This window comes from Urocampus carinirostris, chromosome 8, assembly GCF_059441175.1.
Source record: "Urocampus carinirostris isolate Australia breed hairy pipefish chromosome 8, RoL_Ucar_1.0, whole genome shotgun sequence".
Taxonomy (NCBI): Eukaryota; Metazoa; Chordata; class Actinopteri; order Syngnathiformes; family Syngnathidae; genus Urocampus; species Urocampus carinirostris.
Genome location: NC_142356.1, coordinates 483,003 through 510,182, shown reverse-complemented (window position 1 = coordinate 510,182; position 27,180 = coordinate 483,003). Strand labels below are relative to the sequence as shown.

General features: G+C 38.6%; 1 protein-coding gene across 5 annotated transcripts in view; it reads right to left on the bottom strand.

The window, feature by feature from the left end:
* add3a (adducin 3 (gamma) a) overlaps window positions 1–27,180 on the bottom strand; it is a 68,092-nt gene that overhangs the window by 23,510 nt on the left and 17,402 nt on the right. For all 5 annotated transcript variants that reach the window (XR_015851059.1, XM_088341215.1, XM_088341213.1 and 2 more), the window contains 4 exons: window positions 15,257–15,493; window positions 6,749–6,887; window positions 4,142–4,293; window positions 3,339–3,419 (listed from right to left, as the gene is read on the bottom strand). Coding sequence is in view for 4 of the 5 variants with exons in the window: in XM_088341215.1 (XP_088197341.1) it covers window positions 3,339–3,419; window positions 4,142–4,293; window positions 6,749–6,887; window positions 15,257–15,451 (567 nt within the window). In the remaining variant the exon portion in view is untranslated. The remainder of the gene's footprint in view (window positions 1–3,338; window positions 3,420–4,141; window positions 4,294–6,748; window positions 6,888–15,256; window positions 15,494–27,180) is intronic.

Sequence of the window (27,180 nt, the reverse complement as noted above, 5' to 3'; positions counted from 1 at the left end):
ACAACAAAAGCAGCTAGCGGTGAGCAATAGCCTGCAGTAAAGTGGCTATCAAGAGTGGCTGGATAAGGACACAATGAAAGAATAAATTAAAAGACGACTGAATTATGGAGCCATCAGCTGTGGAAGGCAAGTGACCTTGAAAAGCAAAGCAGGAGCAGCTAACAATAACAATAGAAGCTATTTGCGAGCCATTGCCTGCAGCTAAGCGGCTAAAATGAATGGCTAGAGAAGGAAACAGGAACAAAAAGTGAAAGATGCCTGAATTATGGGACTGAGCTTTTGACAGCAACTAACACTAAAGGATTAAGCAGGGGCAGCTAACAATAATAATACCTACTAGCAGCTGGCTTGCATGACAGTCTGTGGAAGGCACTGAAGGACGAAGCAGGAGCAACTAACATATTACAACAGTGGCTAGCGGTGAGCTACAGCCTGCAGCCAAGTCACCAACATTAGTGGCTAGAGAAGGAAATAGTGGAAAAAAGTGGAAGAGCATGGAATCATAGGACTCAATTTATGAGGCGAGTAAGGCTGAACGACGAAACAGGAGCAGCTAACAATTACAAAAGCAACTATTGATGAGCAATAGCCTGCAGCCAAGTCACCAACATTAGTGGCTAGAGAAGGAGATAGTGGAAAAAACTGGAAGATCCGGGAATCATAGGACTCAACTGTACAAGGCGAGTAGGACTGAACGACCAAACAGGAGCAGCTAACAATAACAAAAGCAAGTAGCGGCAAGACATTGTCTGCAGCCATGTGGCTGACATGAATGGCTAGAGAAGGAAACAGTAGAAGGTGCAGGATGCCTTCATGATGGCAGTGTCAGTTAAGTGGTAAAATCACCACCAGGACAAGCTCCCTGGAATCCTCATTCGGCCTTTCGTAGTAGCAGGATGCTTAAAATTTGAATGCCTGTTTTGGAATGAATGAATCATTTCTATAACACTAGGGGTCGCTATATGACACACGCTGGGCCTTTAACTGAATTCTTTGGCGACATAAAGGAATCGGGACAAACACTTGGGCCTACTTTATCTGTGGAATGCAGATAAGAAGGCAGAAGAACAGGCGGTGGCGCTAGTTTCAATATGAGCACAAAGAATGAGGAAGCAAAATTGGTCATAAATTCACAAAAGTCATAAAGTGGCAATCCAGAAATGTCCGCTCTCCATCAAGGTCAAATTTGTTTCTCCAAGGTTAATGATTAACATCAACCGACACTTTTATGAGTTTCGGTCGTGCGGAACCTTTGCCAGAAGCAAAGTTTAGCCAAAGGACGCAAACTACGGCTGCTCCAGTGGATTTTCTTCATTTCCTTTCTTTAGCACGCGGTAAAAAAAGTTAGCTAGCCGGGAGGAGTAAGATTCAGATTCAGATTCAGATTCAGATCTACTTTATTGTCATTCTAGTACACGTGTATACAGAACGAAATGTCGATGCATCTGACCCCCACAGTTTCCTTGAATGTACAGATATAAATAATGTTGTATTGTATTTTGGCTACGTATAGTATTTTACCATAGTGCCGATAGTGCAAGAAGAGTAGCTAACCAGATGTGCAAAATGGGCAGTCAGGTTAACAAGTCATTAACACTGTAACAATAACGCTGTAATTACAATAGTGCAGAGAGCAATGTGCAAGGAGTGGCAAGCTATAAAAAAAACTGCCAGTAGTGCAAAAAGTCAGATTAGCAGCCGTTTAGATTTAAGTTAACTATATGTTAGATTGACCATTTAACAGTCTAATGGCCAGGGGGACTAGACTATTGCGGAGCCTGGTGGTCCTGCACCGCACACTGCAGTACCTCTTCCCAGAGGCTAGCAGAGTGAACAGTCCATGATGGGGGTGAGAGGGGTCCCCGGTAATGTTTTTAGCATGGGATAGGCAGTGCTTCTGGCCAATGTCCTGAATGGAGGGAAGTGTAGTCCCGATTATTTTCTCTGCTGTCCTCGTTATCCTCCCCAAAATCAACAAAACGCTTGAAAAGAATTATAATAAATGGCACGCAGTTTTCAAAAAGGAACTTGGAATCCAAAGACATGAAAGCTATAAAGTCATCTAATTAGCTAGCTAGCTAATGCTAATGAGCTAATGAGTTAAAACCCAAAACTCAACCACAACCAACAAAAAAATTGGCTTAAAAACAATGACGAAATATGACCAACAGTTTTCAATATAGCGGTGAGAAATCGTAAGACATAAAGGAAATATAGTCATTGAGCTAGCTAGCTAGAATTTAGCAGGTGTCACCCTAAAAACAGCAGTTCCTTGGCAAAAAAAGAACTACAATATATAACATGCAGTTTTCAATATGGAACTTCAAAACCATAAAGGCAATAAAGTCATCAAACTAGCTAGCTAGCTAGCTAGCAACCTTATATAGCAACCTCACCTGGCAAAAATAGCTCGAAAAGAACTATAACATAGGATGTACAGTTTTTAATCTGGAACTTTGAAACCATGAGACCTAGAAGCAATATAGTCACCTAGCTAGCCAGCTACCTACCTAGCTAGCTAGCTAGCCCCTAAAGGAGTTAGCACCCCAAAAACAACACTACCCTGCAAATATTGCTTGAAAAGAAATCCCGTCCAAAAGATTTTTGTGGTTCAAACATTAAGTTGAAAAAAATCAAAGTATTTTCATTCCCATCTGCAAAGGTCTTGGTCCGATCCAGAAAACGTTCCAATCTCCAATGTCAAATCTGTAATCTGTCAGGAACCGATCTGGACTGTGAATTATTGTTTTTGGGCTGATCCAGAAAGCGATCCCAAGAAGGAGCAGCTCACCATAACAATTACGATGAGCGGCTAGCCATAGCCTTCAGCCGAGTGGCTAACAAGGGTGGCTAGAGAAGGAAACAATGGAAAGGTTGAAGATGCCTAAATCCAGTCACGTCGGCTTACACGACTAGCTGTTGGAGGACGAATGACACAGAATAACCGAACCGGGGCGCCTAGTGAGCCATCACCTGCAGCAGAGTGGCTGAGCTGAGTGGCTAGAGAAGGAAAAAGTGGAAAAAACACAAAACTCAGCGAAATTGGCTTGCATGACTGGCTGTGGAAGGCGAGTGACGCGAAGGGACGAAGCAGGAGCAGCTAACACATGACAACAGCGGCTAGGGGCGAGCCATAACCTGCAGCCTAGTAACTTACATTAGTGGCTAGAGAAAGAAACACTGAAAAAAATTAGAAGAGGCTGCGACGTATAAAATGTCATCAGAACCAAACTGTAAATTCATGTTTTGGGGCCGATCCAGAAACGGATCCGACCCCGGACGTCCAAACCGTCATCCGAACCGATCCGAAAAAGAAATGAGAAGGGAAGAAGTCTTACCAGGTTAGAAGCCGAGGCCTCGGCGAAGGAGAGTCCTCTGGGGAGGATCAGGATGTGGTCTTGCTCTTTGCTGATTCGGGCCTTCACAAAAAGAAAACATCCCAACATTTTAGAGTCCACAAAAATCTCAAAAGACAGTCTGAGATTCATAGTAGGCGGACTGTGCGCTTTACCCCTACGGCATCAATATGAATGAGTGAGGTGTCGTTTGCGAACGAACCGGCTCATTGAAACGGCTCTTTCGTTCGTTTCAGGGATTTCGTGTCGTTGGCTTTGAATTTGTTGATTTTGATTTTGGATTTTAATTCTTCGACATCTAGAAATATTTCAAATGATGTTTCCTGTGTTTTTCATTCGATGCTGTCACGGTTGCTATGATGCCCAATTGGCCCCTGCTGTGTGGCACCAGCTTCTGTCACGGTTGCCATGGACCCCGCGGGCGCCAGCGGCCGTTAGCATAACTTGTTAGCATGTACTGCTAGCATAACTCCTTGGCATGTAGCAGTTAGCATAACTCGTTATCATGTATCCGTTAGCATGACTCGTTAGCATGTAGCCGTTAGCATGTACCAGTTGGGATCAAGCAGTCGCAGGTCCGATTCCTGTGTTATATGTGGAAGTGTCCTTGGGCAAGACACTGAATCCCTAATGCCCCCAATAAGCAGGTACTCCCTATTGGTGTGTGAGTGTGTGTGTGAATGGGTGTAAAGCGCATTGTAAAGCGCTCTGGGAGGTTTCCAGTGACCATTATTAATTCAATTTCAGATCCTAACCAAGTCAATACTGAATTTTGGCAGTCTTACGGTGATGTAGGAGCCGGCAAAGTGAGCCCAGTTGAAAAGGTCCACTACTCGGTGTAGGCTAGCTAGCTTGCAGCGCGTTAGCTTCTCTCCTTTCGCCATGGCGACCGATTCCGCGTTGTACAAGTCGTTGATGGGCGTCACCGTCCCAAAACCTGAGAGGGAAAAACACATTTTTGACTGACGCGGATTCGAGATCTACAACAGGATCCCGGGATACGGCGACCCCGCCTTAAGGCGTTTTCGTGTACGGTTTTTCGGACCCCTTTTATAGTGTTTTCTCCACATCCAAAATACTTTAGTATAAAATTCAAATTCTGTGGTGTCCTGCCATTTAATCCATTTTTTTCCACGGTTTCCTTCTCTATCCACTTCTGTTTGCCACTTGGCAGCAGGCGACAGCTCATGGCTAGACGCTAATAGTTCGAATCACAAAAGTACCCAAGCAATGAATTATTCTTGATTATACAGCAGACCCCCCGGGTTACCGTGTCTTCGTGTTACGACATTTTTACTCTGTGAAGCGGAATAAGATCATTTTATTGGCCCCCTCCTTATGGCATTTGAAACCCCTACTATAACAAGTCTACAACAAATCATTTTGAGAAGTTTTGCGGTCCTCGTGCTTATGACGACTGTCTTCTAATGGTTAAAGTAATCTAAAATGTAACTCAGTTATTGATTTTTGTCACAGTAAATGCTATCGCCTGAATTACCTCCCACAATGCCTTTTTCTCTGTTCAGTTCAGAATATGTGTGCTTCCTTAACACTTTGTGAGTCTGCAATAAATTATTTTTGTATTGAATTTATTTGCCGTGGGTCCCGAAGCATGCTGTGATGCTAAAGGGGGGAGCAAAAACATGATAACCATGTTAAAAAAAGCTTGTGATTTTCAAGGAATGCACTGAAGGTACACGCATAACTACCCTTGTGAAAGAATATAGCCGTAAGGAATTGAGTATCTGGACCATTATATGAACTGACCGATAACGGATAATGGATAATGAATAACGAAGATAGAACAATAACCCTTAAAAATCCCTCCCCATCTGGACCATTATTAAAAATAAGGAGCCGATTAAAACAACAGTCTTTTAAATCCTCCCGAGTAAACCCTTTAAAATCAGTTTTAATTTGAATACCCTGTCTCCTACCCCTCTTCTATGCATCCACCCACTACTCCCCTGTACCAGCTGAAGTCACATCACACCCAAAGTTTTTAAAATGTCATTTTTTCCCTATTGTATCAGGTACATGTAGTTTTATACATTATTTTGTGATTTAAATGTTTTATCTGGGAGACCCCCCCTGTACGGCAATCCCACCTCAGAAAGGATTATTGTTGTATCCTGGAGGTCTCCTGTACTCCCTAAGAAAAAGACAAATTGTGATCTCTTTCTGAAGATTTCCTTCTGACAACATTTATCCAGAATTCTCTTTATACTATCCACATAGAAATATGTTTTCAAAGTGTCAAAATGAGTCTTTTCAAAAGTCAAAGCTTTAACTCTGAGTTAATTGTGAGGTAGAGCATTGATCTTGATTTAATTCCAGCTACGTCATGGAGATGAATGTTTTTTTTTTTTGAAAGGCTTGAAATGTGTACCATCAAAATGTAAAGCCTTACAGCTGAGTTAATTGTGAGTTAATTTAATGCGCCTTAAGAATGAGTGAATTCTAAAAGAAAGCTTTGGTCCGGATTTAACCCCACACTATGGAGATTCAATTCACTTTTTAACGCACTCGTTTGAACCCATTAGAAAAGCAAAGCTTATTCTAAATGAATTCTGAGTTAAAGCATTGATCCTAAATCAATTCTCAAGACATAATGTGACATTGTTAAGGCTCTTTAACTCACAATTTAACTCAGCTTTAACGCTTTACATTTTGATGGTACACATTTCAAGCCATTAGAAAAAAAAACATTCATTCTCCATGACGTAGCTGGAATTAAAACAAGATCAATGTTCTACCTAACAATCACTCAGAGTTAAAGCTTTAACTTTTGATTTTGACACTTTGAAAACACCTTTCAATGTGGATAGGGTAAAGAGAATTCTGAATAAATGTCAGAAGGAAATCTTCAACTTCAGAAAGCACACTTTGACGATGATTTTTAATCCTCGTAGGAAGAAGTGGAGCGAGGGTAAAGGCTTCGACTCATAATTAACTCGGAGTTAAAGCTTTAACTAAGTGTTAACGCCGCTTCGAAGATGATTCAACGCCCGAGGTTCAGCTTTCTTTCGGCATGCAGTCAAATCCCGATGAATGCCTCAATTTACACCCTAAAAATTGAAATGATGTTCTATATGTATTCTCCATATGGTAATTGGGATTCCTGCTCCCATTTAGAATGAACACAGAGTTAAAGCTTTAACTTTCGAAAGCCCTCGCTTGGCACATTATGTCTTGAGAATGAATGCTTTAACTCAGAATTCATTTAGAACGAGCTTTGTTTTTCTTTCGTGATCTCCCCTCTGTATGAAGTTGTATTATGCACATTCCAGATGTTGGAATCGAGGTGAGTCATCAGTCGAGGAAAATCCAAAGCGGGCGAAAAATGCAAAACTCTTCCGCCGTTTTTCCCCTAGAGGGCGCCCAACACTCACTGAGCGGGGAAGCGCCGTAGCCGGCCGAGGAACTGGCCATGAAGAAGTCGGCGATCTGTCTGAGGGCCAGAAGGCCGCTGGGATTGTTCCCTTTGCACTGCTGCTCCTGGATCAGGCTCTCCAGCTCCTCCTTGAAGGCCTGCAACAAGAAAGTATGGGGTCATCAACACAGCCCATAAAATCATGGGCTCTTCTCTGCCCAGTCAGGACAAATCAGAACCTGGCTTGAAACCTGAAAACACTTGCAAATCCTCCAAGTGCCAGACGGCATCATATTGGTGTATGTTGGGTGTATGTTGTTAGCCCAGCAGACAAAAAAAACCTTCAACATAACCCAAAACATCATGGGCTGTTCTAGGTTCAGTCAGGAGGACACGCCAGGACCTGGTCTATCCTTGAAAAGCCCAACACGTGATACATTTTATCACAGTGTGGTATTTTGGATGCATGACAGCAGACAGGAGAATTTTACTCTTTTGGTTCCTCTAAGAATGGGTCATCAACACAGCCTAGAAATCATGGGCTAGCTTGAGGTCCGTCTGGAGAACAGGTCAGGACATGGTCTATACATGAAAACCGCGACCTGTGGCATTCCACATCACAATGTGGGGTCTAGATACACAGCGGATACAAAAACCTTATAGAGAGTCATCAACACAACCCAGAATACCATGGGCCGTTCACTGCCCAGTCTGGAGGCCAAATCAGGACCTGGCCTACACTTACATGTGGCATATGACACACAAATAATTGCATAGAACACTTCAAAATGATTATAATTAATCTTTATAATGTTATTTACATTTTCAAAATATCAAAATTATATAATAAGTACATTGACAAAATATCATACAATTTGGCTCATTTTGAGTACGAGATGGAAATAATCAAATATGATTGGGCGGGCCGCATGCCTGACAGCCCTGTCGTCAACGATAAACACTCGTTTGCAATCAACGAAGCTTCCAACATTAGTGGCTAGAGAAGGAAATAGTGGAAGATCCTGGAATCATGGGACTCAATTTACAAGGCGAGTAAGACTGAACCACGAAACAGGAGCAGCTAACAATAACGAAAGCGGCTAGCGATGAGTTGTTATTTAATTGCTTCCTGACCAAAAGTGAATCAACCGGAGCTCTTTTTTGTGCCAAGCCTCAATTAGGAAAAACCTCCGTCCCGGTGCGCCGCCCAGCCTGAACCGGGTCCAAACATTCCTGGGCCCTCGGTCGCCGTGGCGACCCTTTCAAAGCGGACGTCCCGCCGGGAAAGCTCAGAGCGCAACAAATCTTTTTCACGGACTTTTACGATTGCCGTGAAAAAGGATTCGCCCCCTTCCCGATTTCCGTCTTTTTCGCCTATTTATCACTCGCAAAAGGTTTTGATCATTTTAATAAATACAAACAGAATTCTCTCTATCACCACCAGAGGGCAGTAAATGGTGTCCAGCTAAGCTTCTATCTATGTTTGGGACGACTTATTTTTCTATACAGCTGTTCTCTGTGATCCATTGACTGATTAACATTTGTAGTATTTTCTTCACTGTAGCTCAGGAGGTAAAGCACTTATCTTAACCAGCTCAGTAGCCTAGATGGTAGGGCGCCCGCTTTGAGACTGGGAGGTCGCTGGTTCGCGCCTCGGCCGAGTCATACCTAAGACTTATAACATTGGTAAAATGGCGGCGCCCTCTGTTGGCTGAGGCTGCATCGGCTCGCTACAACGGGTCAGGTGTATCGACATTTCGTTCTGTGTACATTGTTACAAAGAATGACAATACAAAGGAAATTATTATTATTATTATTATTATTTTGATCAAGAGGTCACAGGTTCTGTTATATGTGGAAGTGTCCTTGGGCAAGACACTGAATCCCTCATGCCCCCCGATAAGCAGGTAGGCGCCTTGCATGGGTGTGTGAGTGTGTGTGTGAATGGGTAAGTGTGAAGCACATTGTAAAGCGCTTTGGGAGCTCTTCATTGACTTGAAAAGAGCTATAGAAATGCAGACCATTTTCCATTTAGCATCTTGATTATCCTCAAAACGCGTGGAGGCTGACTCCGTATCGGTGTGTGTGAGTGTGTGTGTGAATGGGTAAGTGTGAAACACAATGCAAACGCTTTGGGAAGTCTTCAGTGACTTGAAAAGCGCTAAAGAAATGCAGACCATTTACCATTTACAAAATAAATACCAAAATACATAAATGAACAAAATAAACGACAGAATAAATAAAAAAACATGGCGAAATACGTGATAAATACATGACAAAATAAATACCAAAATACAAAAGAGGACAAAATACACACCAAATAAATCGAAATAAATACATAGCAAATTATGAATGAAAAAAAAACATGCCAAAATACAACACACAATAAAAAAAAAAAACATGTAAAAATGAATGATAAATACGTGATAAAATATGGGATAGAATACACAATAAAATACACCACAAAATTAAAAAATATATATAAATAAGTAAAAAAATACCTCACAAAACATGAATAAAAAAATCATGAAAAAATACGTGATAGAATACACAAGAAAATCTACCACAAAATAAAAGAAAACAATAAATGAGCAATACGTGACGAACTAGATATTAAAACATATAAGTGAACCATGCACGACAAAATAAAGACAAAAGAAGTGAAAGAAGATATGTAGAAATTGCAATTCTTCCTATACGAAGGTGTTACTGTCAGGACCAGAACAGAGACAGGACCCACTTGCGTTACGTTTCTCTCAGTTTTATTGGGAAGAAAGGAAAGGATTGCACCCGCCATCCGGTGATCGCTGAACGCAAGACGCTCTGAACATGGGAGTGGGACTTCCGTGGCGAGCGATGGCGGAGTCGAGGACGGAAAAAAACGGTCTGTAGCCGGGACAGTAGAGCAAAAAACGTGGTCAAGATCAAAAAACGGGTCGGGAAGCCGGGAAACAGACGGGAGCAAAAACAGGAGTGAGTCGGGGTCAAAAATCTTACCTCGTGTTAACTGAGGTTTGCAGACGGACTGACAACAGGGGACAGATAGGAGTGGGTTTAAATAGGGACAGGGAGCCAATCAGAGTCCGGGGCGCAGGTTATTCACATCGGTGATCATGACAGTTACGTGTTTTATCCATGTGTTTATTTGTTTGTGGCTATTTCTTGGTTTGACAGGATTGCTTCTACGTTGGGTGGGCGGATCCGTCTTCTTATTTCACTGTGGATTTCAGTGTCGACCCGGGTCCAGGCGACATCCTCTTGCCCAAGCTTTATTTCCCTTTTTTTTGTGAACTCGGCATCAAGCAGTTCCTTGTTTTTGTGTCCGCTCCCAATATCGCCAAGGGATCCCCTGCCATTAATCCCTTTGCGTGATGCATTCAAATCCCCTCCGTCATAATCTTCTGCTGAATTTGGTGCTCGTACCAAACCGTCCGGCAGATGCCCGTCCGCGCCTCTGCCTCGTTTTCTGCCTTTTCCCAGCCTTCGGGGGACATTTTGCCCTTCTGATGACATTCCGCCACAAAATCATGGGTTGCTCTCTGTCCAGACCGGGCGCGGGAAACAAAACTTTTGCTTGTCTCTACATTCCGTTCAATGGATTTTACAAGATGATGGCGTGCAAGTGCCCTACTCTTTTGCTTTCTCAAACTCACAAAGGGTCATCAACTCAGGTCACAAAATCATGGGTTGCTCTCTGTCCAGACCGGACGTGGGAAATAAAAGGTTGGATTTGCTCCTCTCCCTGTAACTTTTGCTTCTTTTTACATTTCTTTTCCATGGATTTTACAAAAAGACGTCGCTCGAGTGCCTTAGTCTTTTGCTTTCTCAAACTTACAAATGGTTATCAACACAGGCTATAAAATCATGGGTTGCTTACTGCCGGAACTAGGCATGGGTAACAAAAGCTCAGATTCGGTCCGACCCGATTTCTTTTCCACAAATTATACAAGACGATGGCTCACAAAGGGTCACCGACACAGGCCACAAAATAGAATGGAACGGACTAGAATTCACTTTATGATCATTGTTACAAAACAGGTTGAAGATATCGTGACAGCGAAATTGGACGTGGCACTCCAGTTTCCCATTTAACAGTGAGGATAAAAGATTAAAAGAAGATTTTGAATATGTACGAACACAAAATATTGACACAAGAAAGTGTGGGCCTGCAAAAGCAGAAGATATTTCCATCGGGTGTTTACTTGCAGGGGATCTCAAAAGTGCAAATAGGCAACATTAAGCAAAATAAGCATAGGCACCAATTTCAGTTTTTCCTGCGGTGTGTATTTAGGGTGGTGATGGCTCTGGGGAAGAAACTATCTCTGAGTTTGTTTTTGGTTTGCGTGACCTGTAGCATCTGCCAGAGAGCAGCGGGTGGAGTCCCCGATGATGTTTTCTACTCTGCTGAGGTCGCGAGAGCGTGCCATGTCCTCTCAACTGGGCAGAGAGCAACCGACCATTCTGCGGGCTGTGTTGATGACCCTCTGTAGTGTTTCCTGTCTTGCATACCATACCATGATGCAGTACGTCAGAATGAGCCGTTTGTTTTTGTCATTTCTCTTTGAATTTCATTTGTCATTTGTCATTTATTTGGTGGTGCATTCCGTCTTTGTATTTTGTCCTCAGCGTATCACAATACACGACATCAGCAAAATACAACGACGACAAGATGTAACGTCCGAATACAATTTGTACAAAACCCAATGACAAAATCAAACAAAAACAATTCAATTCGTAGGTATTTATTGATTTCTTTTGACATTTATTTCTATTTATGGCAGGATCGCTCCTCCATGGATTCATGTGTCCGAGTCGCAAAAGGGCACTACTCTACATGTACAAAAAGACATCACTCATTCTTTCCTAGTGGCATTATCTAAGCTGGAATATTTATTTCACTTCTTTTCTATTCTATTTGAGGTTTTGGGCTTGCACAAGGTCAATACGGTTGCACGCCGCGCGCTCTCAACGGGTCCGACTTTAAAAACAAGCATCAATTTAAAGGCCGCAAGCTTATCATCTAACAGTCTGGAGAAAAATGAAAGCCGTTCTACTCTTCATGTTTTGCTAAAGAGGATTTGGAGAGAGCCAAAATCGGAACACTTGGTACGGTAACCCCTGGGAAACGACGACCCCGACCCGAAAATATATATCAAGATTTTTTTTCAGCCCTCTTATAAATATTTAAGAGTATTCATTTTAATATATTGTACCAAACAAGTGTTTGTTTGTTTGTGTCCGTCCACCCAAGAAAAAAAGAAAGGAGTTTAGATATGACCACCTTTTTTCACAGGCAACCAGGTAGGTTACCTCAGATGTGAAAAATGCCCAAAAAAGCTGACTCAGCACTTTTGGTTTCATTGAATCCGGCCCTCCAGACAGACAAAACTGTTCAAAATATCATGACAAGAATAAATAAAGTGCTCCTGATAAAAACGTGTTTTCTGTGCCAACTTTGTCCCCGTAGTCACTTAGTGTGTCTAAAACAAAAAGACGGAAATTCAAAGGAAATACTACAAAATGACGACAAATTTAGTGCATAAAAACAGGGACCTCATATTATTTTGGTAACATTCTGAAAAGAAGACAAATAGGATAGAAATACGACCCAAAAAACTACTACAGTAATACTACAATACAAATACAGTACTACAGAAACAATAGCCCAGAAATACTACAAAAATACAACTACAGTAGTGTTACAAAAATACAAAAAATATGAAAAAAATCCTGGAAAATATTCTAAATACAGTAGTAGAACAATTCTACAGTAATATTAAAGAACTACTATAGTAGTACTAAAAAAATACCACTGCGGTACAAAAACACTAGTCAAGAAATATTACTACAGAAATGCTACAAACATACTATTACAGTAAGACTCCAAAAAGCTAATATGGAAATACTAAAATATACAAATATAAAACTACAGTTATACTACAGAAAATAAACCACAAACATTATACTATGGAAATACTACTAAAATACTACAAAATTAAAACTACAGTTATACTATGAAAATACTACAACTAAAGAAAGAAAAATCTACTATGTAAAAATACTAGAGAAATGCTACTATGTAAATACCTCAAAAATAGTCCTGCAGAAAGACTTCAAAAACACTACAAAAATAATACAGAAATACTACAAAATTAAAACTACAGTAATACTACAAAAACTACAGCGAAACAACAACAATTCTACGATGGAAATACTTGAAAATTACTAGAGAAATACGAAGAAAATACTACTCTGTAAATACCTCAAAAATAGTACTACAGAAAGACTTCAACAATACTACAAAAATAAAACGACAGTAATACCACAATGAACAAGAATCCGACTGCAGAAATACGACAAAGAACAAATAAAAATCAAATGTTTAAAACAAGGATTCGATATATTGTTTTCCTTGAACTGCGATCATTTCAAAACCAATTTGATGAGACTAAACTATTTCAAAAGAAATCTATCATTTCTTCTCAAATGTAAAATATGGTCTCCAGGATGGGCCCCTTGTTCAAGTCTTTGATCCCAACGTGGCCCCCGACTCTAAAGAGATGCTCACCCTATCCTCAGAATCCGGTGCGCCTAGTAGAGCGGAAAATACGGTAATCCTTGCACCTTCTAAACACGAGAAAAGAACGGAGTTGACTTCCAACGAAGCCTCTCGTGTCCTCGGAATACCTCGAAGGAGCGCGGTATCACATCGCTGATCCTTATCTGGACTAACCTGCAGAACTTGTGTGAAGAAGGGCTCCTCCGGGATAGAAAAGCAAACAAGACTAGCGTGACAAGAAAACCAGAACGGAGGTGAGGGCTACATGGAGCTTACTTTAGGATTTGGGATTGCCCTCAACATTCTTTTTCAATGAATTCGAGAGATCAAAGTCCGAAGAAAGGCTTCACCAAACTAGAACAGCCAAGGTTTTGTAACGGACCGTTAAGGTTCCAAGGTTCTGGACCGATACTCGTTTCAGGTGCCCACCTGTTTTGAAGCCAACGTTGAAGACAACACCATTATTTTTGGGAAGAAAATGCGTCTGTTCTTGGACATCGACCCATGATACCATAGTGCTACCGTTGCAATGGTGGTTTTGAAGGGTCCATGAGGTTTGAAGGTTCTGAACCAATCACCTCAGCAGGCGTTTCGGTCGGCCACATGTGTTGAAGCCAACACTGAAGGTAATATCCACATCTGTTGATGGATTTGACATCATACAATAGCGTTCATGAGCAATACCATACAATGCAGGTTTTTTGAGGGTCCGAAGGGTTTCAACGTTTTGGACCAATAATCCAGCACATGTTCTGAGGCCAACGCTAAAGACAACGCTGTTATATTAATGACGATCTTACGTGTAACCATAGATGTGACATCATACCACGGTACTTTAGTGCTACCATTGCAGTGCCAGTTTTGTGAGGGTCCGTTAATAGTTCAAAGGTTCTGGTGTCAGGACCAGGCGTGAGCAAAACAGGAGCAAAAATACAGGAAAAACGGAGATTCACAGGACTTGGCAAAACAAGAGCAAAAACACAGGAAAAAACGGAGATTCTCAGGGCTTGACGTGAGTTTGCAGACGCTCCGACAAGAAGCAACTCACAGGGAGCAATCTGTCAACGAGTTTCGGCTAATGTCCATGGGCGGGGCCAATTGGGCGCCATGGCAACCGTGCCATCTGGATCAATATCGAAGCCTCTTTTTAGGTGGCAACGTGTTTTGAAGGACAACATCTAGATCTGGTCATGGATGAGACATAAGCATAGCGCTACTATGGCACTGCAGGTTTTGTAAGGGTCCATAAAGGTGTGAAGGTTCTGGAACCCAGCACCTGTTTCAGGTTGCCACCTGTTCTAAAGTCAAAGCTGAAGACAACACTGTTATCTTCATGAAAAACCTTCATGTAATCAAGGATTTGAAACCGTACCATCGTGCTACCATTGCAGTACAGTTTTTTTTGTGAGGGGCCATAAAGGTTTGAAGGTTCTGAATCAAATATCAGCCTTTCTTCAGGTGGCCACGTGTTTTGAAACCAACGCTGAAGATAACACTGTATGATGATGAAGATCCTAGATCTAATCATGGATTTGAAATTGTACTATCATACCCAATGCTCGACAATGACAGTTCAGGTTTTGCAAGGATCCACAAAGCTTTGGAAGTTCTGGACCAATATCTCAGACACATGCTTTGAAATCAATGCTGAGTTCCATAGTGATACCATAGCAATTCAGGTTTTGTGAGGGTCTATTGAAGTGTGATGGTTCTGGACCAATACCCTGGCCTCTGTTGAGAGAACCATGAGTTTTGAAGTCAACATCTAGGTCTGGTATTGGATTTGAGATTATGCCATAGCGTTACAATGGCACATGCTTGTTCTTCTGACAAAAGTCACTCCCAGACCTCACCTGGCCAACTCCAACCATACCAGAGGCGACAAATAGGAACTGAAGTGTACTCAGGCATGCCTGAGTGCACTCCAACAGGTGAAATATAAATTCAAATGAAGTTAGTTTGACTTACAGGACTCTGTAAAATCTGCGTGACCCGTTTCTTCTGTTCCAGAACGTTAAAATCCTGGCGGAGGTCGGCGGACATGTTCCTGGCTCGCCGGTACTCCGGATCGTTGAGGTCCGCTCGGTCGAAGTAGCGCTCTCCGGTTCCTCTTCGGGGCGCCGGGGGGGTGGTCACCACCCCCTGGCGAGTGTCCACACTCATCCTCGATCGGTTTCACTTCTGGTTGTCCTCTCCGGTTCACACCTGGGGACGTTTGCAGAGGTCCAGAGGTTAGATTCGAAAAACTGCTCAAGAACCCTCTGAATCCAGGTCACTCACTTGTGGCCCACAAGACCAGTTTTTAATATGAAGGCTTCACAATAGCGAATTGGATATGGATGCTACATCCGTGCTAATTGGTTAGCCAGAGTCTCAGACACGTCAGCCCTGAAAATTGATTGGCTAGCTACTTCCTGGTTTCATACCTAGTAGAGCGTACGCATCACAGACTAAAGTAGCTTATTCGATTCATCGTTTTTTGCAATCCAAACGCAAAATCTTACATGCCAATTGAAACATGGATCAGGAGGTGGCAGGAAGGAGATGGTCATTGCTGTTGAACTGAAGCTTAAAGAATAGTGAATGCCCCCTAAACAAAACTTGACGTGACTTTACCTTTCTGTAATCCCTTTTTTATGTACTCAAAGATATTGAACTGAAATTGAGGACCCAAATGAGACAGGACGGGGGAGGTGACGGACATCGCTAATGAACTGAAGCTTGAAGGACAGAGGATTCACCTGACGCGTCACTTTCCATGAGTGTCTGCCTTTTAGCCAAGTTTGTAGAACGATCTGATTTTATTCATCATCTTTTGCAATGCAATCACAACATATTTGAAATTGAAACGTAGAACTAGGAGCCAGAAGGAGATGGTCATTGCAGTTGAACTAAAGCTTAAAGAACAGTGGGCGGACATTGCACGCCACTTTCAGTGAGTTTCTTCTTTTTTTTTTTAAAATATAATCAGAAAATATTTTATCAAAATTAAAAGACAGAATGAAGGGCTGGAAGGAGATGGTCGTCGCTGTTGAACTGAAGCTTAAAGGACAGTTGATAGACCTTGCACGTAACTTTCCGTGAGTTTCTGCCTTTGAGCCAAGTTTAGCTGATCAAATCAAATATTTTTGTAGTATTTACTGTCGTATTATTTTGAGTATTTTTGTACTATTTCTGTTGTATTTTGCAGTATTCCCATATTAGAATTTCTTTGGTATATCTGGTATATCTAATCATGTCAAAAGTTCAAGCTTTAAATCTTTAACTCCGAGTTAAAGTTTTAATTTACTCAACTGACACCTCTGAATCTGATATTAAAGTCAAAACAATTACCTGATGAAGAGATTTTGGAAAAAAACATAAAATGATTGACACCATTTTTACCTTCATTCCAAAATAAAAAACAAGCTATGCGATAAGCTTTAAAGTGTTAACTTTGAGTTAAAGCTTTAATTAAACAGTTTTCAAAAATTGAACCCGATCGCCCAAAGGACAGACTTTGGGAAGGACAAGAAATACCAGCGTTTTTCACCTTCAACAAAAAAATAACAAAACAAGTTACATCAAAAGTTACAACTTTAAATGTTTACATTTGAGTTAACTCGCAAGACGTGATTGAAAGTTCAAGTACTCTTATAAATCTTTTAATCAAGAGGTATAATCCATTGAAAGCTTTAAGTTTACTTTATCTCAAGAGGCAAAGTACTTTTACATCTTTAACTCAACAATCCAAGTTTTACCTGAAGAGTTAAAGCAAATTAAGTTCTAAACCAACCTTAACTCGAGAGTTTAAGCACCTCTATATGCTTAACTCAACCATTAAAGCTTTAACTGTTAAAGCAGGTTTAAAGCTTTAAACCTAACTCACTTTAAGAGTTTATGAAACCTCTACATCTTTAACCAAAGAGTTAAAGGTTGACCTGAATAGTTAAAGCAAGATTGAAGCTTTAACTCTACCTTAGCTCAAGCTTTAAGGTACATCTTTCATCTTTAACGGAAGAGTTAACGTTTTAACTGCGGAGTTAAAACCGCCTTAAACCTACTTCAGCTCGAGTTTAAGCCCTTCTACATTTTAACTCAACAGTTAAAGCTTTAACTCTACATCTTTGACGAAAGAGTTGAAGCTTTAAATGGAGTGTTTAAGCAGCTACATAAACTTAAGTACCTGTACATCTTTAACTCAAGAGTTTGTTGAATTTAACACACGAGTTAAAGCAGCTTTAAAGCTTTAACTCCAAGGCTCTATTTAAAGCTTTATTCCTCATAAAAAAACACTTAAATGATAGCAAATTGTACTTTGTGTGTAAAAGTGTAAAAACGAAGGTCTTTTGGGAGAGACACGGCAACTCGATATTTTGTTTGTGTGCAGAGATTTTGAAACGGAGCAGTACAAACAATACTCTGCCGGAGATTAAAGTGAGTTAATCGTCCGAAGGTCATAAATTAGGAGCGTGGAAGCGCAACAGCTGCAGCTAAGCTGCCTAAAACTCGACCGGCCCGACAAAAACACCGCTTGTGTAACCGATCCTGAGTTCAGCGGTGGGCAAACTACAGTCCGTGGGCCTCATACGGCCCCGAAAGGCTTTTTCATCCGCTCCATCCAACCAAAATGCTCAAAATATCATGACAATATATAGAATGGGAAATAAAATACTACTAAAAAAACAATGTTTCTTGAGTGCAAACTTTGTCTACATCGTCCCTTTGTATGTCTATTGCAAGATACTACTACATAAATACCACAAAACTAAAATATGAAAACATGAACCAAATATATTATTTTGCTTTCATTCTGAAAAAAAAAATCCAAAGAGAGTAACACGAAAATACTACTACAGTAATAATATAATAACTAAATTCTAAATATTACAACATAAATACTGTTTACATACAACTGCAGTACTATTAAAAATATTCTTAAGAAATACTACAAAAATAATATCATGGAAAGAGTACACAAATACTACAGAAATACTACTAAAATACAAAATACTACAATGGAAATACTTCCAAATACGTCTTATTGAATACTGGAAAAACTACAAAAATACGAAACATATTACTGAAGAATTACTACAAAACACTATAAAAACTACCCAAAAAATAAACTACAGTATTACTAAAAAATACTATAAAAATAAAACATAAATATGAATGCAGCTATATCAGTAAATACTACACAAATAAAACTACAGTACCGGTAATACAAATGTAAATCATTTTCTTCTCATCTTTTATCTGTTCTTTTTTCTTTTTTATTCCTTACTTTTAATCTTTTGAACCTATTCTTACATTTTCTTTTCTTTCTTCCTTTTCTTTTTGTTTTTATCTTCAGATTTTTTTCAATCTTTCCTCTTATTTTTTTTGTTCTTTTTTCCTCCTTGTGTTCATTTTTCCCCTCTTCTTTTATTTGTTCCTCTTTTTGTATTTTTTCATTTCTTCCTTTTTTATTCTTCTCTTTTTTCATTGTTTTCTTTCATTTTTCTTTTTCCTCTTGTCTTTCTTTCTTTTCTCTTGTTTTTCCCTTACTTTTTATCTTTTGAACCTCTTCTTACATCTTATTTTCTTTCTTCCTTTCTTTTTGTTTTTTATCTTTGGATTTTTTCAATCTTTCTTATTTTTTTCCCTCCTTTTTTGTTATTTGTTCCTCCTTGTGTTCATTTTTCCCCTCTTCTTTTATTTGTTCCTCTTTTTGTATTTTTTCATTTCTTCCTTTTTTATTCTTCTCTTTTTTCATTGTTTTCTTTCATTTTTCTTTTTCCTCTTGTCTTTCTTTCTTTCCTCTTGTTTTCCCTTACTTTTTATCTTTTGATCCTATTCTTACATTTTCTTTTCTTTATTCCATTCTTTTTGTTTTTATCTTTAGATTTTTTTCAATCTTTCTTCTTATTTATTTCCCTCCTTTTTTGTCATTTTTTCCCTTCTTGTATTCATTTTTCTCCTGGTCTTTTATTTGTTTGTCTTTTTATATTTTTTCAATTCTGCCTTTTTTTATTCTTCTCTTTTTTCATTATTTTCATTCATTTTTCTTTTTACTCTTTGGTCTTTCTTTCTTTCCTCTTGTCTTTTCTTACTTTTTATCTTTTGAACCTCTTCTTACATCTTATTTTCTTTCTTCCTTTCTTTTTGTTTTTTATCTTTGGATTTTTTCAATCTTTCTTATTTTTTTCCCTCCTTTTTTGTTATTTGTTCCTCCTTGTATTCATTATTCTCATGGTCTTTTATTTGTTTGTCTCTTTATATTCTTTCAATTCTCCCTTTTTTTAATTCTTCTCTTTTTTTTATCATTTTCTTTCATTTTTCTTTTTACTCTTTTCTCTTTCTTTTGAAATACTTTTTATCTTTTGAACCTATTCTTACATTTTATTTTCTTTCTTTTTTTTTTATCTTTGGATTTTTTCAATCTCTTCTCTCATTTTTTCCCTCTTTTTTTGTTCTTTTTTCCTCTTATATTCATTTTTCTAGCTAGCATTTTTCTTGCTTGTCTTTTATTTGTTCGTCTTTTTGTATTCCTTCCTTTTTTTATTCTTCTCTTTTTTCATTATTTTCTTTTTCGCCTTTTGTCTTTCTTTCTTTCCTCTCGTATTCGCTTACATTTGCGCTTTGTTGAATATGAGCTACAGCCCCGGGCGAGGTGACCTCTTTGCTAAGCCGGCGCCCCCCGCTTGTAACGTGTCCAATTAACCAATGGGACCTGACAAGAGCCGACTCGCTGGGCGGCCACGACGGCCCCGTCCCGATCCGAATGAGATTTGCCGTAATCACGCTAACTACGTTAGCGGAGAGCCAGTGGACACGGACGGGTGACCCACCGCATTCCGTCCTTCGCGGAATCGGGGCTCTCCGGGATCTCAACGGTAGAGGCTTATCGCTTCGCATCGGGAATGTTCTGCCTTCACGCGCCGATAAACCCGAAACGAGGGTTGAAGTACCCAAGGATTAAAGCATTAACTCCAGAGTTAAAGCGGTTTTAAAGCTTCAAACCCACCTTAGATCAAATGTTTCGGGAACCCCGACATCTTGAACTCAAGAGCTTAAACCTATTGCAAACTTCGAACCTACCGTATTTTCTGCACTATAAGGCGCACATAAAATCTGATTTTTTTTAAAAAAAAAGCTGACTATGCGCCTTATAGTCCGGTGCGCCTTATATATGGATCACTATTGAATGACAAGGTCTCGCGACTTACGGTAAGCAGCCACCGACTCCATTTTTCGCGTAGAAGAAGAAGTGCGCTGTGCATACTGGGAAATATTAAATAACGATTCTCTTTTATTTGTGCGTTTGTACAAAGACCCTGAAATGGCTCCTATTAAGAGACACGCTTACAACGCAGAGTTTAAACTCAAGGCGATCGGTCACGCAGTAGAACACGGAAATAGAGCAACAGCGAGAGAGTTCGACATGAATGAATCGAACACGAGAGTGGCTCGAGTCGGCAGAATTAAGAGTCCCCCTAGGAACTCGCTAACTGAACAATGGTTCCGTGGGTGAATTATGTAAAACCCACTACAACGTTTTACATTTTACAGTTATTATGTTATTGCTTTATTGTTATTGTTTTGCACTTGTTGTTTTTGCACATTACGAGTGTCACTATATTGCGATTGCACTAACGTTTCATTTACCATCACAGTAACGTTTTTTTGCGTGTTGACTAAATGGAGGAAAAGTAAAATGTTATGCCTCGCTGTTGTTCAAAGATGTTAAAGATGTGTCACGAAAATGCTTTTCCTCAGAGAAAATAATAAAACGGCTGTTTATTCATTTCGGGAGTGAATGGAGTTGTGGAAAGCTCGTTTGTTATCTATTAATAAAGTTTGACTGACCCATCTGACTGTTTTGTTGACATTCCCTTTAGCGCGGCACCATCTAACGGTTGCATAACGTAACTACATCCTCTACTGTAGCCAAGTCAAGTCACATTTATTGATGACGCCCTTAATCACAAAAATGTCTCGAAGGACTGCACAGGATTACAATGACAAAATTGCACAATGACCTGATCTTAAACCAGCATGCGCTTATAGCGCCTTATAATGGGGTGCGCCTTATGTATGGAAAAAGTTTAAAAATATATCATTCATTGAAGGTGCGCCTTATAACACGGTGCGCCTTATAGTGCGGAAAATACGGTACTTTAGCTCAAGAGCTTTCAACCATTTTAGCTTAATAGTTAAAGTTGGGTTAAAGTACTGAATAGTTAAAGATTTACCTGACGAGTTAAAGCAGCTTTAAACCTACTTTAACCTGAGCGTTGAAGCACCTCTACATCTTTCACTCAACAGTTAAAGCTTTAACTGAATAGTTAAAGCAGCTTAAGGCTTTCAACATAACATGGTTCATGCGTTTATGTTCCTGTAGATCTTTAACTGAACAGTTAAAGCTTTAACTGATTAGTTAAAGCATTAACTGAATAGTTAAAGCAGCTTAAGGCTATCAACATAACATGGCTTAAGTGTTTCTGTAGCTGTAGATCTTTAACTGAACAGTTAAAGCGTTAACTCAAGTGTCAAAACATCTCTATACATACTTTAACTGAAGCGTTTAAGCACCGCTGCATCTTTATCTCAACAGTTAAAGCTTTAACTGAATAGTTTAAGCAGTTTTAAAGCTTTAATTCTATTTTAAACAAACATTTAACGACCTTTTCATTTTTAACTGAAGAGTTGAAGCAGCTTTGAACATACCTTAACTGAAGCGTTTAAGCACCGCTACATCTTTAACTCAACAGTTAACTCAACAGTTAAAGATGTACCGTAATAGTTTAACTCAACCCCGCCAAAGTTTTCACTGAATAGTTAAAGCAGCTTAAGTCTTTCAACATAACATGGCTCAAGCGTCTATGTACCTGTAGATCTTTAACTGAACCGTTAAAGCTTTAACTCAAGTGTCAAAACATCTCTATAACTGAAGCGTTTAGCACCGCTGCATCTTTAACTCAACAGTTAAAGTTTTCACTGAATAGTTAAGCTAGCTTTAAGCCTTCGATATACCTTGGCTCGAGTGTTCAGGTACCTCTAGATCTCGAACTGAAGCGTTAAAGAAGATTTAAACCAACCTTACCTCAAAAGTTTAAGCACCTCTACATGTTTAACTCAACAGTTAAAGCTTTAACTTTTAAAGCTTTAACTTTTAAAGCTTTAACATACATCTTTAACTAAAGAGTTAGAGCTTTAACTGAAGTATAAAAACACCTCTGAACCTACTTTAAGCAACTCGAAATGTTTAACTCAATAGTCAAAGCTTCAACTGTTGAGTTAAAGCAGCTTTAAAGCTTTGAACATACCTTAGCTTGAGGGTTTAGGTACCTCTAGATCTATAATCCAAGCGTTAACTCAAGTGTTTGAGCACCTCTATGTCTTAACTCAACAGTTAAAGCTTTAACTGTTCAAGCGGCTTTAAATCCATCTCCGTTTAAGACTTGAAGCTACCTCTACATCTCAAACTGTACAGTTAAAGCAAGAGTTAAGAAACTTTTTTGAAGAGAGCCAGTCGACACGGCCGCATTCCGTCCCTCGGGGGATAACGGCTCTGTGGGATCTTAATCGTGGAGGCTTATCGGTCAGGATCAGGAATGTTCGGCCCTCGCGCACCGATTCGCCCGGGACATCCGGATCCGGGCCTGATCCGGAATCTCGGACTGTGGATACGCGCTAGCTAGCTAGCTAGCCACTGACAAACGTGACTTTTGCGGTAGAGGCTTTGATTGGAGGCTAAGCTAGGCACCTTTTTGGAGTCCCTAACTTGAAAAGGGGACTGACTCCCTTCCGGTTTTCCGGCTATTTGGCCGACACGTCCGATTCCCGAGCGGGACGAGACAATCCCCATGCAAAACGCGGCATCCAATCGAGTTACAGTTTTTTGGATTCTTTTTCTTCATTTTTTCCTGCTTCAGTTCTTCTTTTTCATTTCTTTCTATTGTCCTTTTTTGTTTCTTTTTTTCTTTTGTTCTCTATTTTCTTTTATTTCTTCAATTTGTTTCTTGTTTTTTTTTCAGAGCTTTTCACTTTTTTCGCTCTTCCTTTTTTTTCTTTCATTTCCATTTTCATAGCTTTTTAAATGTTTGTTTTTTTTCTTCTTTGTTTCCTTTTTCCTTGAGCTTTTTATTTAGTTTTCTTGCCTCTTTCTCATTTTGTTCACTATTTTCTTTTTTTCTTGTTTGTTTGTTTTCATTTTTTCTTCTGTTTCTTCTTTTTTCTTTTTCTTGCTTTTTCCATTTTTTCCCCCTAATATCCTTTTTAATTTTTTTCTTCTTCTTTTGTTTCTTCTTCCATGTTTATTTTCTTTCTCTGTTTTTTTTGTGCATCATGTTACATAACAATTGGTAATACATGGATGAAAGCAACAAAAACAATCTGAAAAGCGGTTTCATATATCTGTCATTTTGGGGTGTTTTTTTTTTTTTTTTTAGTTGAACATTCTGTCGTTTTTGAACTGGTTTTGAGGTTGTTTTCTGTACAGTAGAAGAAACAAATATTTTGTGGGCCCTTTAATTTAAAAGCCACTTGAAAGGAAGAGAAAATATTGCTCTATAAATCTTCTATATCAATATTGCATGGGTCCGCTCGTCTTTTGAATAGTTTTTGTTCCATTTTCTGTCATTTTTGGAGGGTTTCTTTTTGGCTCGTTTTTTGGGTTGTTCCTCTGTTGTACTATTAAGCTCGTTTTTTGGTCATTTCTCAGGACATTTTTGGGCTGTTTTTTTTTATTATTTGGGAGTCATTTTTGTCCGTTTTTGGGTTGTTTTTTGGGGTCATTTTTTGGGTTGTTTTGTGGGTCCTTTGTGGGTAATTTTGGGTCCCTTTTTTGGTTCATTGTTCTGATCCTTTTTCTGTTGCTTTTCAACTTGTTTTGTTGTTTTTCAGTTATTGTTTGGGTAGTTTTTCACTTTTGAGCCTTTTTTTTGGGTGAGGATCGTTCTTCAGGTCATTTTTGAGTTGTTTTGTGGGTTGTTTTTTGGTCATATCTGGGTCATTTTGTTGATGTTTCCTGGGATGTTTATGGTCATTTTTCTGTGGTTTCTCAGGACATTTTTGGGCTGTTTTTTCTTTTAATTTTGGATGCATTTATTGGTCGGTTTTTGGGTTGTTTTTTGGGTCATTTTTGGGTTGTTTTTTGGTTGTTTGGTGGATTGTTTTTCTGTAATTTCTGGGTCATTTTCAGGTCATTTTTTGTTGTTTCTTGGGTTGTTTTTTGGTCATTTCTTGATGATTTTTCTGTGGTTTCTCAGGACATTTTTTGGCTGTTTTTTTAAATTTTAGAGTCATTTTTTTCAGTTTTTGGGTTGTTTTTTGGGGTCCATTTTTGGGTTGTTTTTTGGGTTGTTTTTGGTCATTTCTGTGTCATTTTTGGCTGTTATGAGAGTTGTTTAAGGCCTGTTTTTGGTCATTGTTTGTTCATTTTTGGTCGTTATTGGGTCGTTATTTGGTTAGTTTTTCTGTAGATTTTCAGTTCGTTTTTAAGTTGTTTTTCAGTCATTTTCCGGTTGGTTTTGGTAGATATTTTTGGGGGGATTTTTTTGAGTTCAATTAACACTATGAAACGTGCACAACGATGGCAATACTAATCTGGAATATAACATTGAAAAATGCTATGACTTAAGTCTGTGTCCTGCATCAATTCAACTCCACTCCTTCCTCGATCTCCCTTTCAAATTTGAGCCTAGACTAAATCAGGCTTGTTTTGTGAGCAGCGAGCGGGGCCAAAAGGGCCACAGGGGCCACACCCCTGCCCGCATAGCTTATTAAGGCACCGGTGTATCTTGTAACCGCCACTCCTAAATATAAGCCGCCTCGCGGGTTACCTTACAACCGCGGCAGTAACAATACCAGGAAAGAATCCGCGAGGAGGCTAATTTTAGCCACGCTCGGCAAATCCCGGCACAGCCTGGAAGGAGCGTGCCCGCGCAAAAAACACAACACGGAAGGAGTGAAGAGAGGGCGTGTTTACAATATGAAGCGAGCTGGCGGGGAAACCCGAGATGGACGTGAAAAGAAACAAACCTCGGCAACAAGCGGATCTGTTTGGCCCATTGACATGTGCATGTACGCGTTTTTTTTTTTTTATCTGATTTTTTTCTTTTTTTTTAGTAAAGAATGTTCATAAAACAATCTAAATCATCTGACAAAAAAGGTTATTATTCTTTGCATTTTATTCCATTTGAATTGAATTCAAACATTTTTAATTTCATATGTCAGATATTTTAGCTTGTTATATGGATTTCCTTTAAAAGGTTCAAAAGAAGTAAAATATGTCTATATATTATAAATACATTTAAAAATAGATTATTTCTTTTATTTTTGAATGTACCGTTTGCGCTCTCAAAAAAACTTTATTTAAATAAAAATAATAAAAGATTTTTTTCTTTCATACATTAACTTAATTTTTATTTCATATTGCGGAGTAAAGTTATATTTAACAGTCTGTTAAAAAAAAAAACTGACAATAACAGGAAAATAAGTTCAAAACAAGTGTACGTATGTATATATATTTTTTTTTTTTGCAAATTCATTCACGTATGCATCATTTTGCTTATTTTCATCGCCCCAAAAAATCATAAAGCCTGCTAAATCATCTGCCACAATGACGAGCCGGACGTTTTGTATGTACTTGTCTGCTCTCCCATAAAGACTTTTATTTAATTAAAAAATAATAAAAAATAAAATCAGAAAAATAATCCATACGTTAACTCACTTTTTATCTTATATTGTGAAGTAAACTTAAATTTGAAAAAAAAAAAAAAAAAGCAAAATAATCTGACATAACAGGGAAATAAAACTTTCAGAACTGAAAAATGTGTGTGCTTATAATATATACGTGTGATATTATTATCTATTATTACATGGATTATTTATTTTGTTTTCCTATCAAAAATAAATAAATAAATAAATAAAACCTGTAATTCCAAGCCAGTCATTTTGTATGTACCCGTCTGGTCTCCTGAAAAGACTTTCATTTCAATAAAAATAAATCTGAAAAAGAATTTATATGTTAATTGACTTTTTTTTTGTATCTTATATTGAGTAGTACATGTTAATAAAGCTATTCTGACATAACAGGAAAATAAAGTGTCTAAAACAAGTAAAATGCATATTATTATTATTTGAAATCAGTTCATATATGCATTATTTACTCCGGCAAATATAAATGAAACCTGCAATTCCGAGCCGGTAATTTTGTATGTACCCGTCTGCTTTCCTGTAAAGACTTTCATTACAATAAAAATAAATCGGAAAAAGAATTCATATTTTAATTGACTTTTTATCTTATATTGAGTCGTACATTTAAATAAAACTAAATAATCTGACATAACAGGAAAGTATAAGGTTCAAAACTAATAAAATGTACATCATTTATTTGAAATCAATTCATATATGCATTCTTTATCCTGGTAAAGATAAATAAAACCTGTAGTTCCGAGCCGGTTGTTTTGTATGTACCCGTCTGTTCTCCCATAAAGACTTTTATTTAAATAACATTTTTTTTTTAATCGGAAAAATAATCCATACGTTAACTTACTTTTTATCTTTTATTGTGAAGTCAACTTCAATTTGTAAATACCAAAAAGCAAAATAATCTGGCAAAAGGAAATTAAAAGTTTCAAAACTGTAAAATGTGTATATGTATATACATAATAATATTTGCATTATTCCTTTTATTTTCCTAGCCAAAAAAGAACTATAAAACTTGCAATTCTAAGCCAGTCATTTTGTATGTACCCGTCTGCTCTCCTGTAAAGACTTTCATTTCAATACAAATAAATCTGAAAAAGAATCCATATGTTAATTGACTTTTTTATCTTATATAGAGTAGTACATGTTAATAAAGCTAAATAATCTGACATAACAGGAAAATAAAAGGTTCAAAAGACGTCAAATGTACATCATTG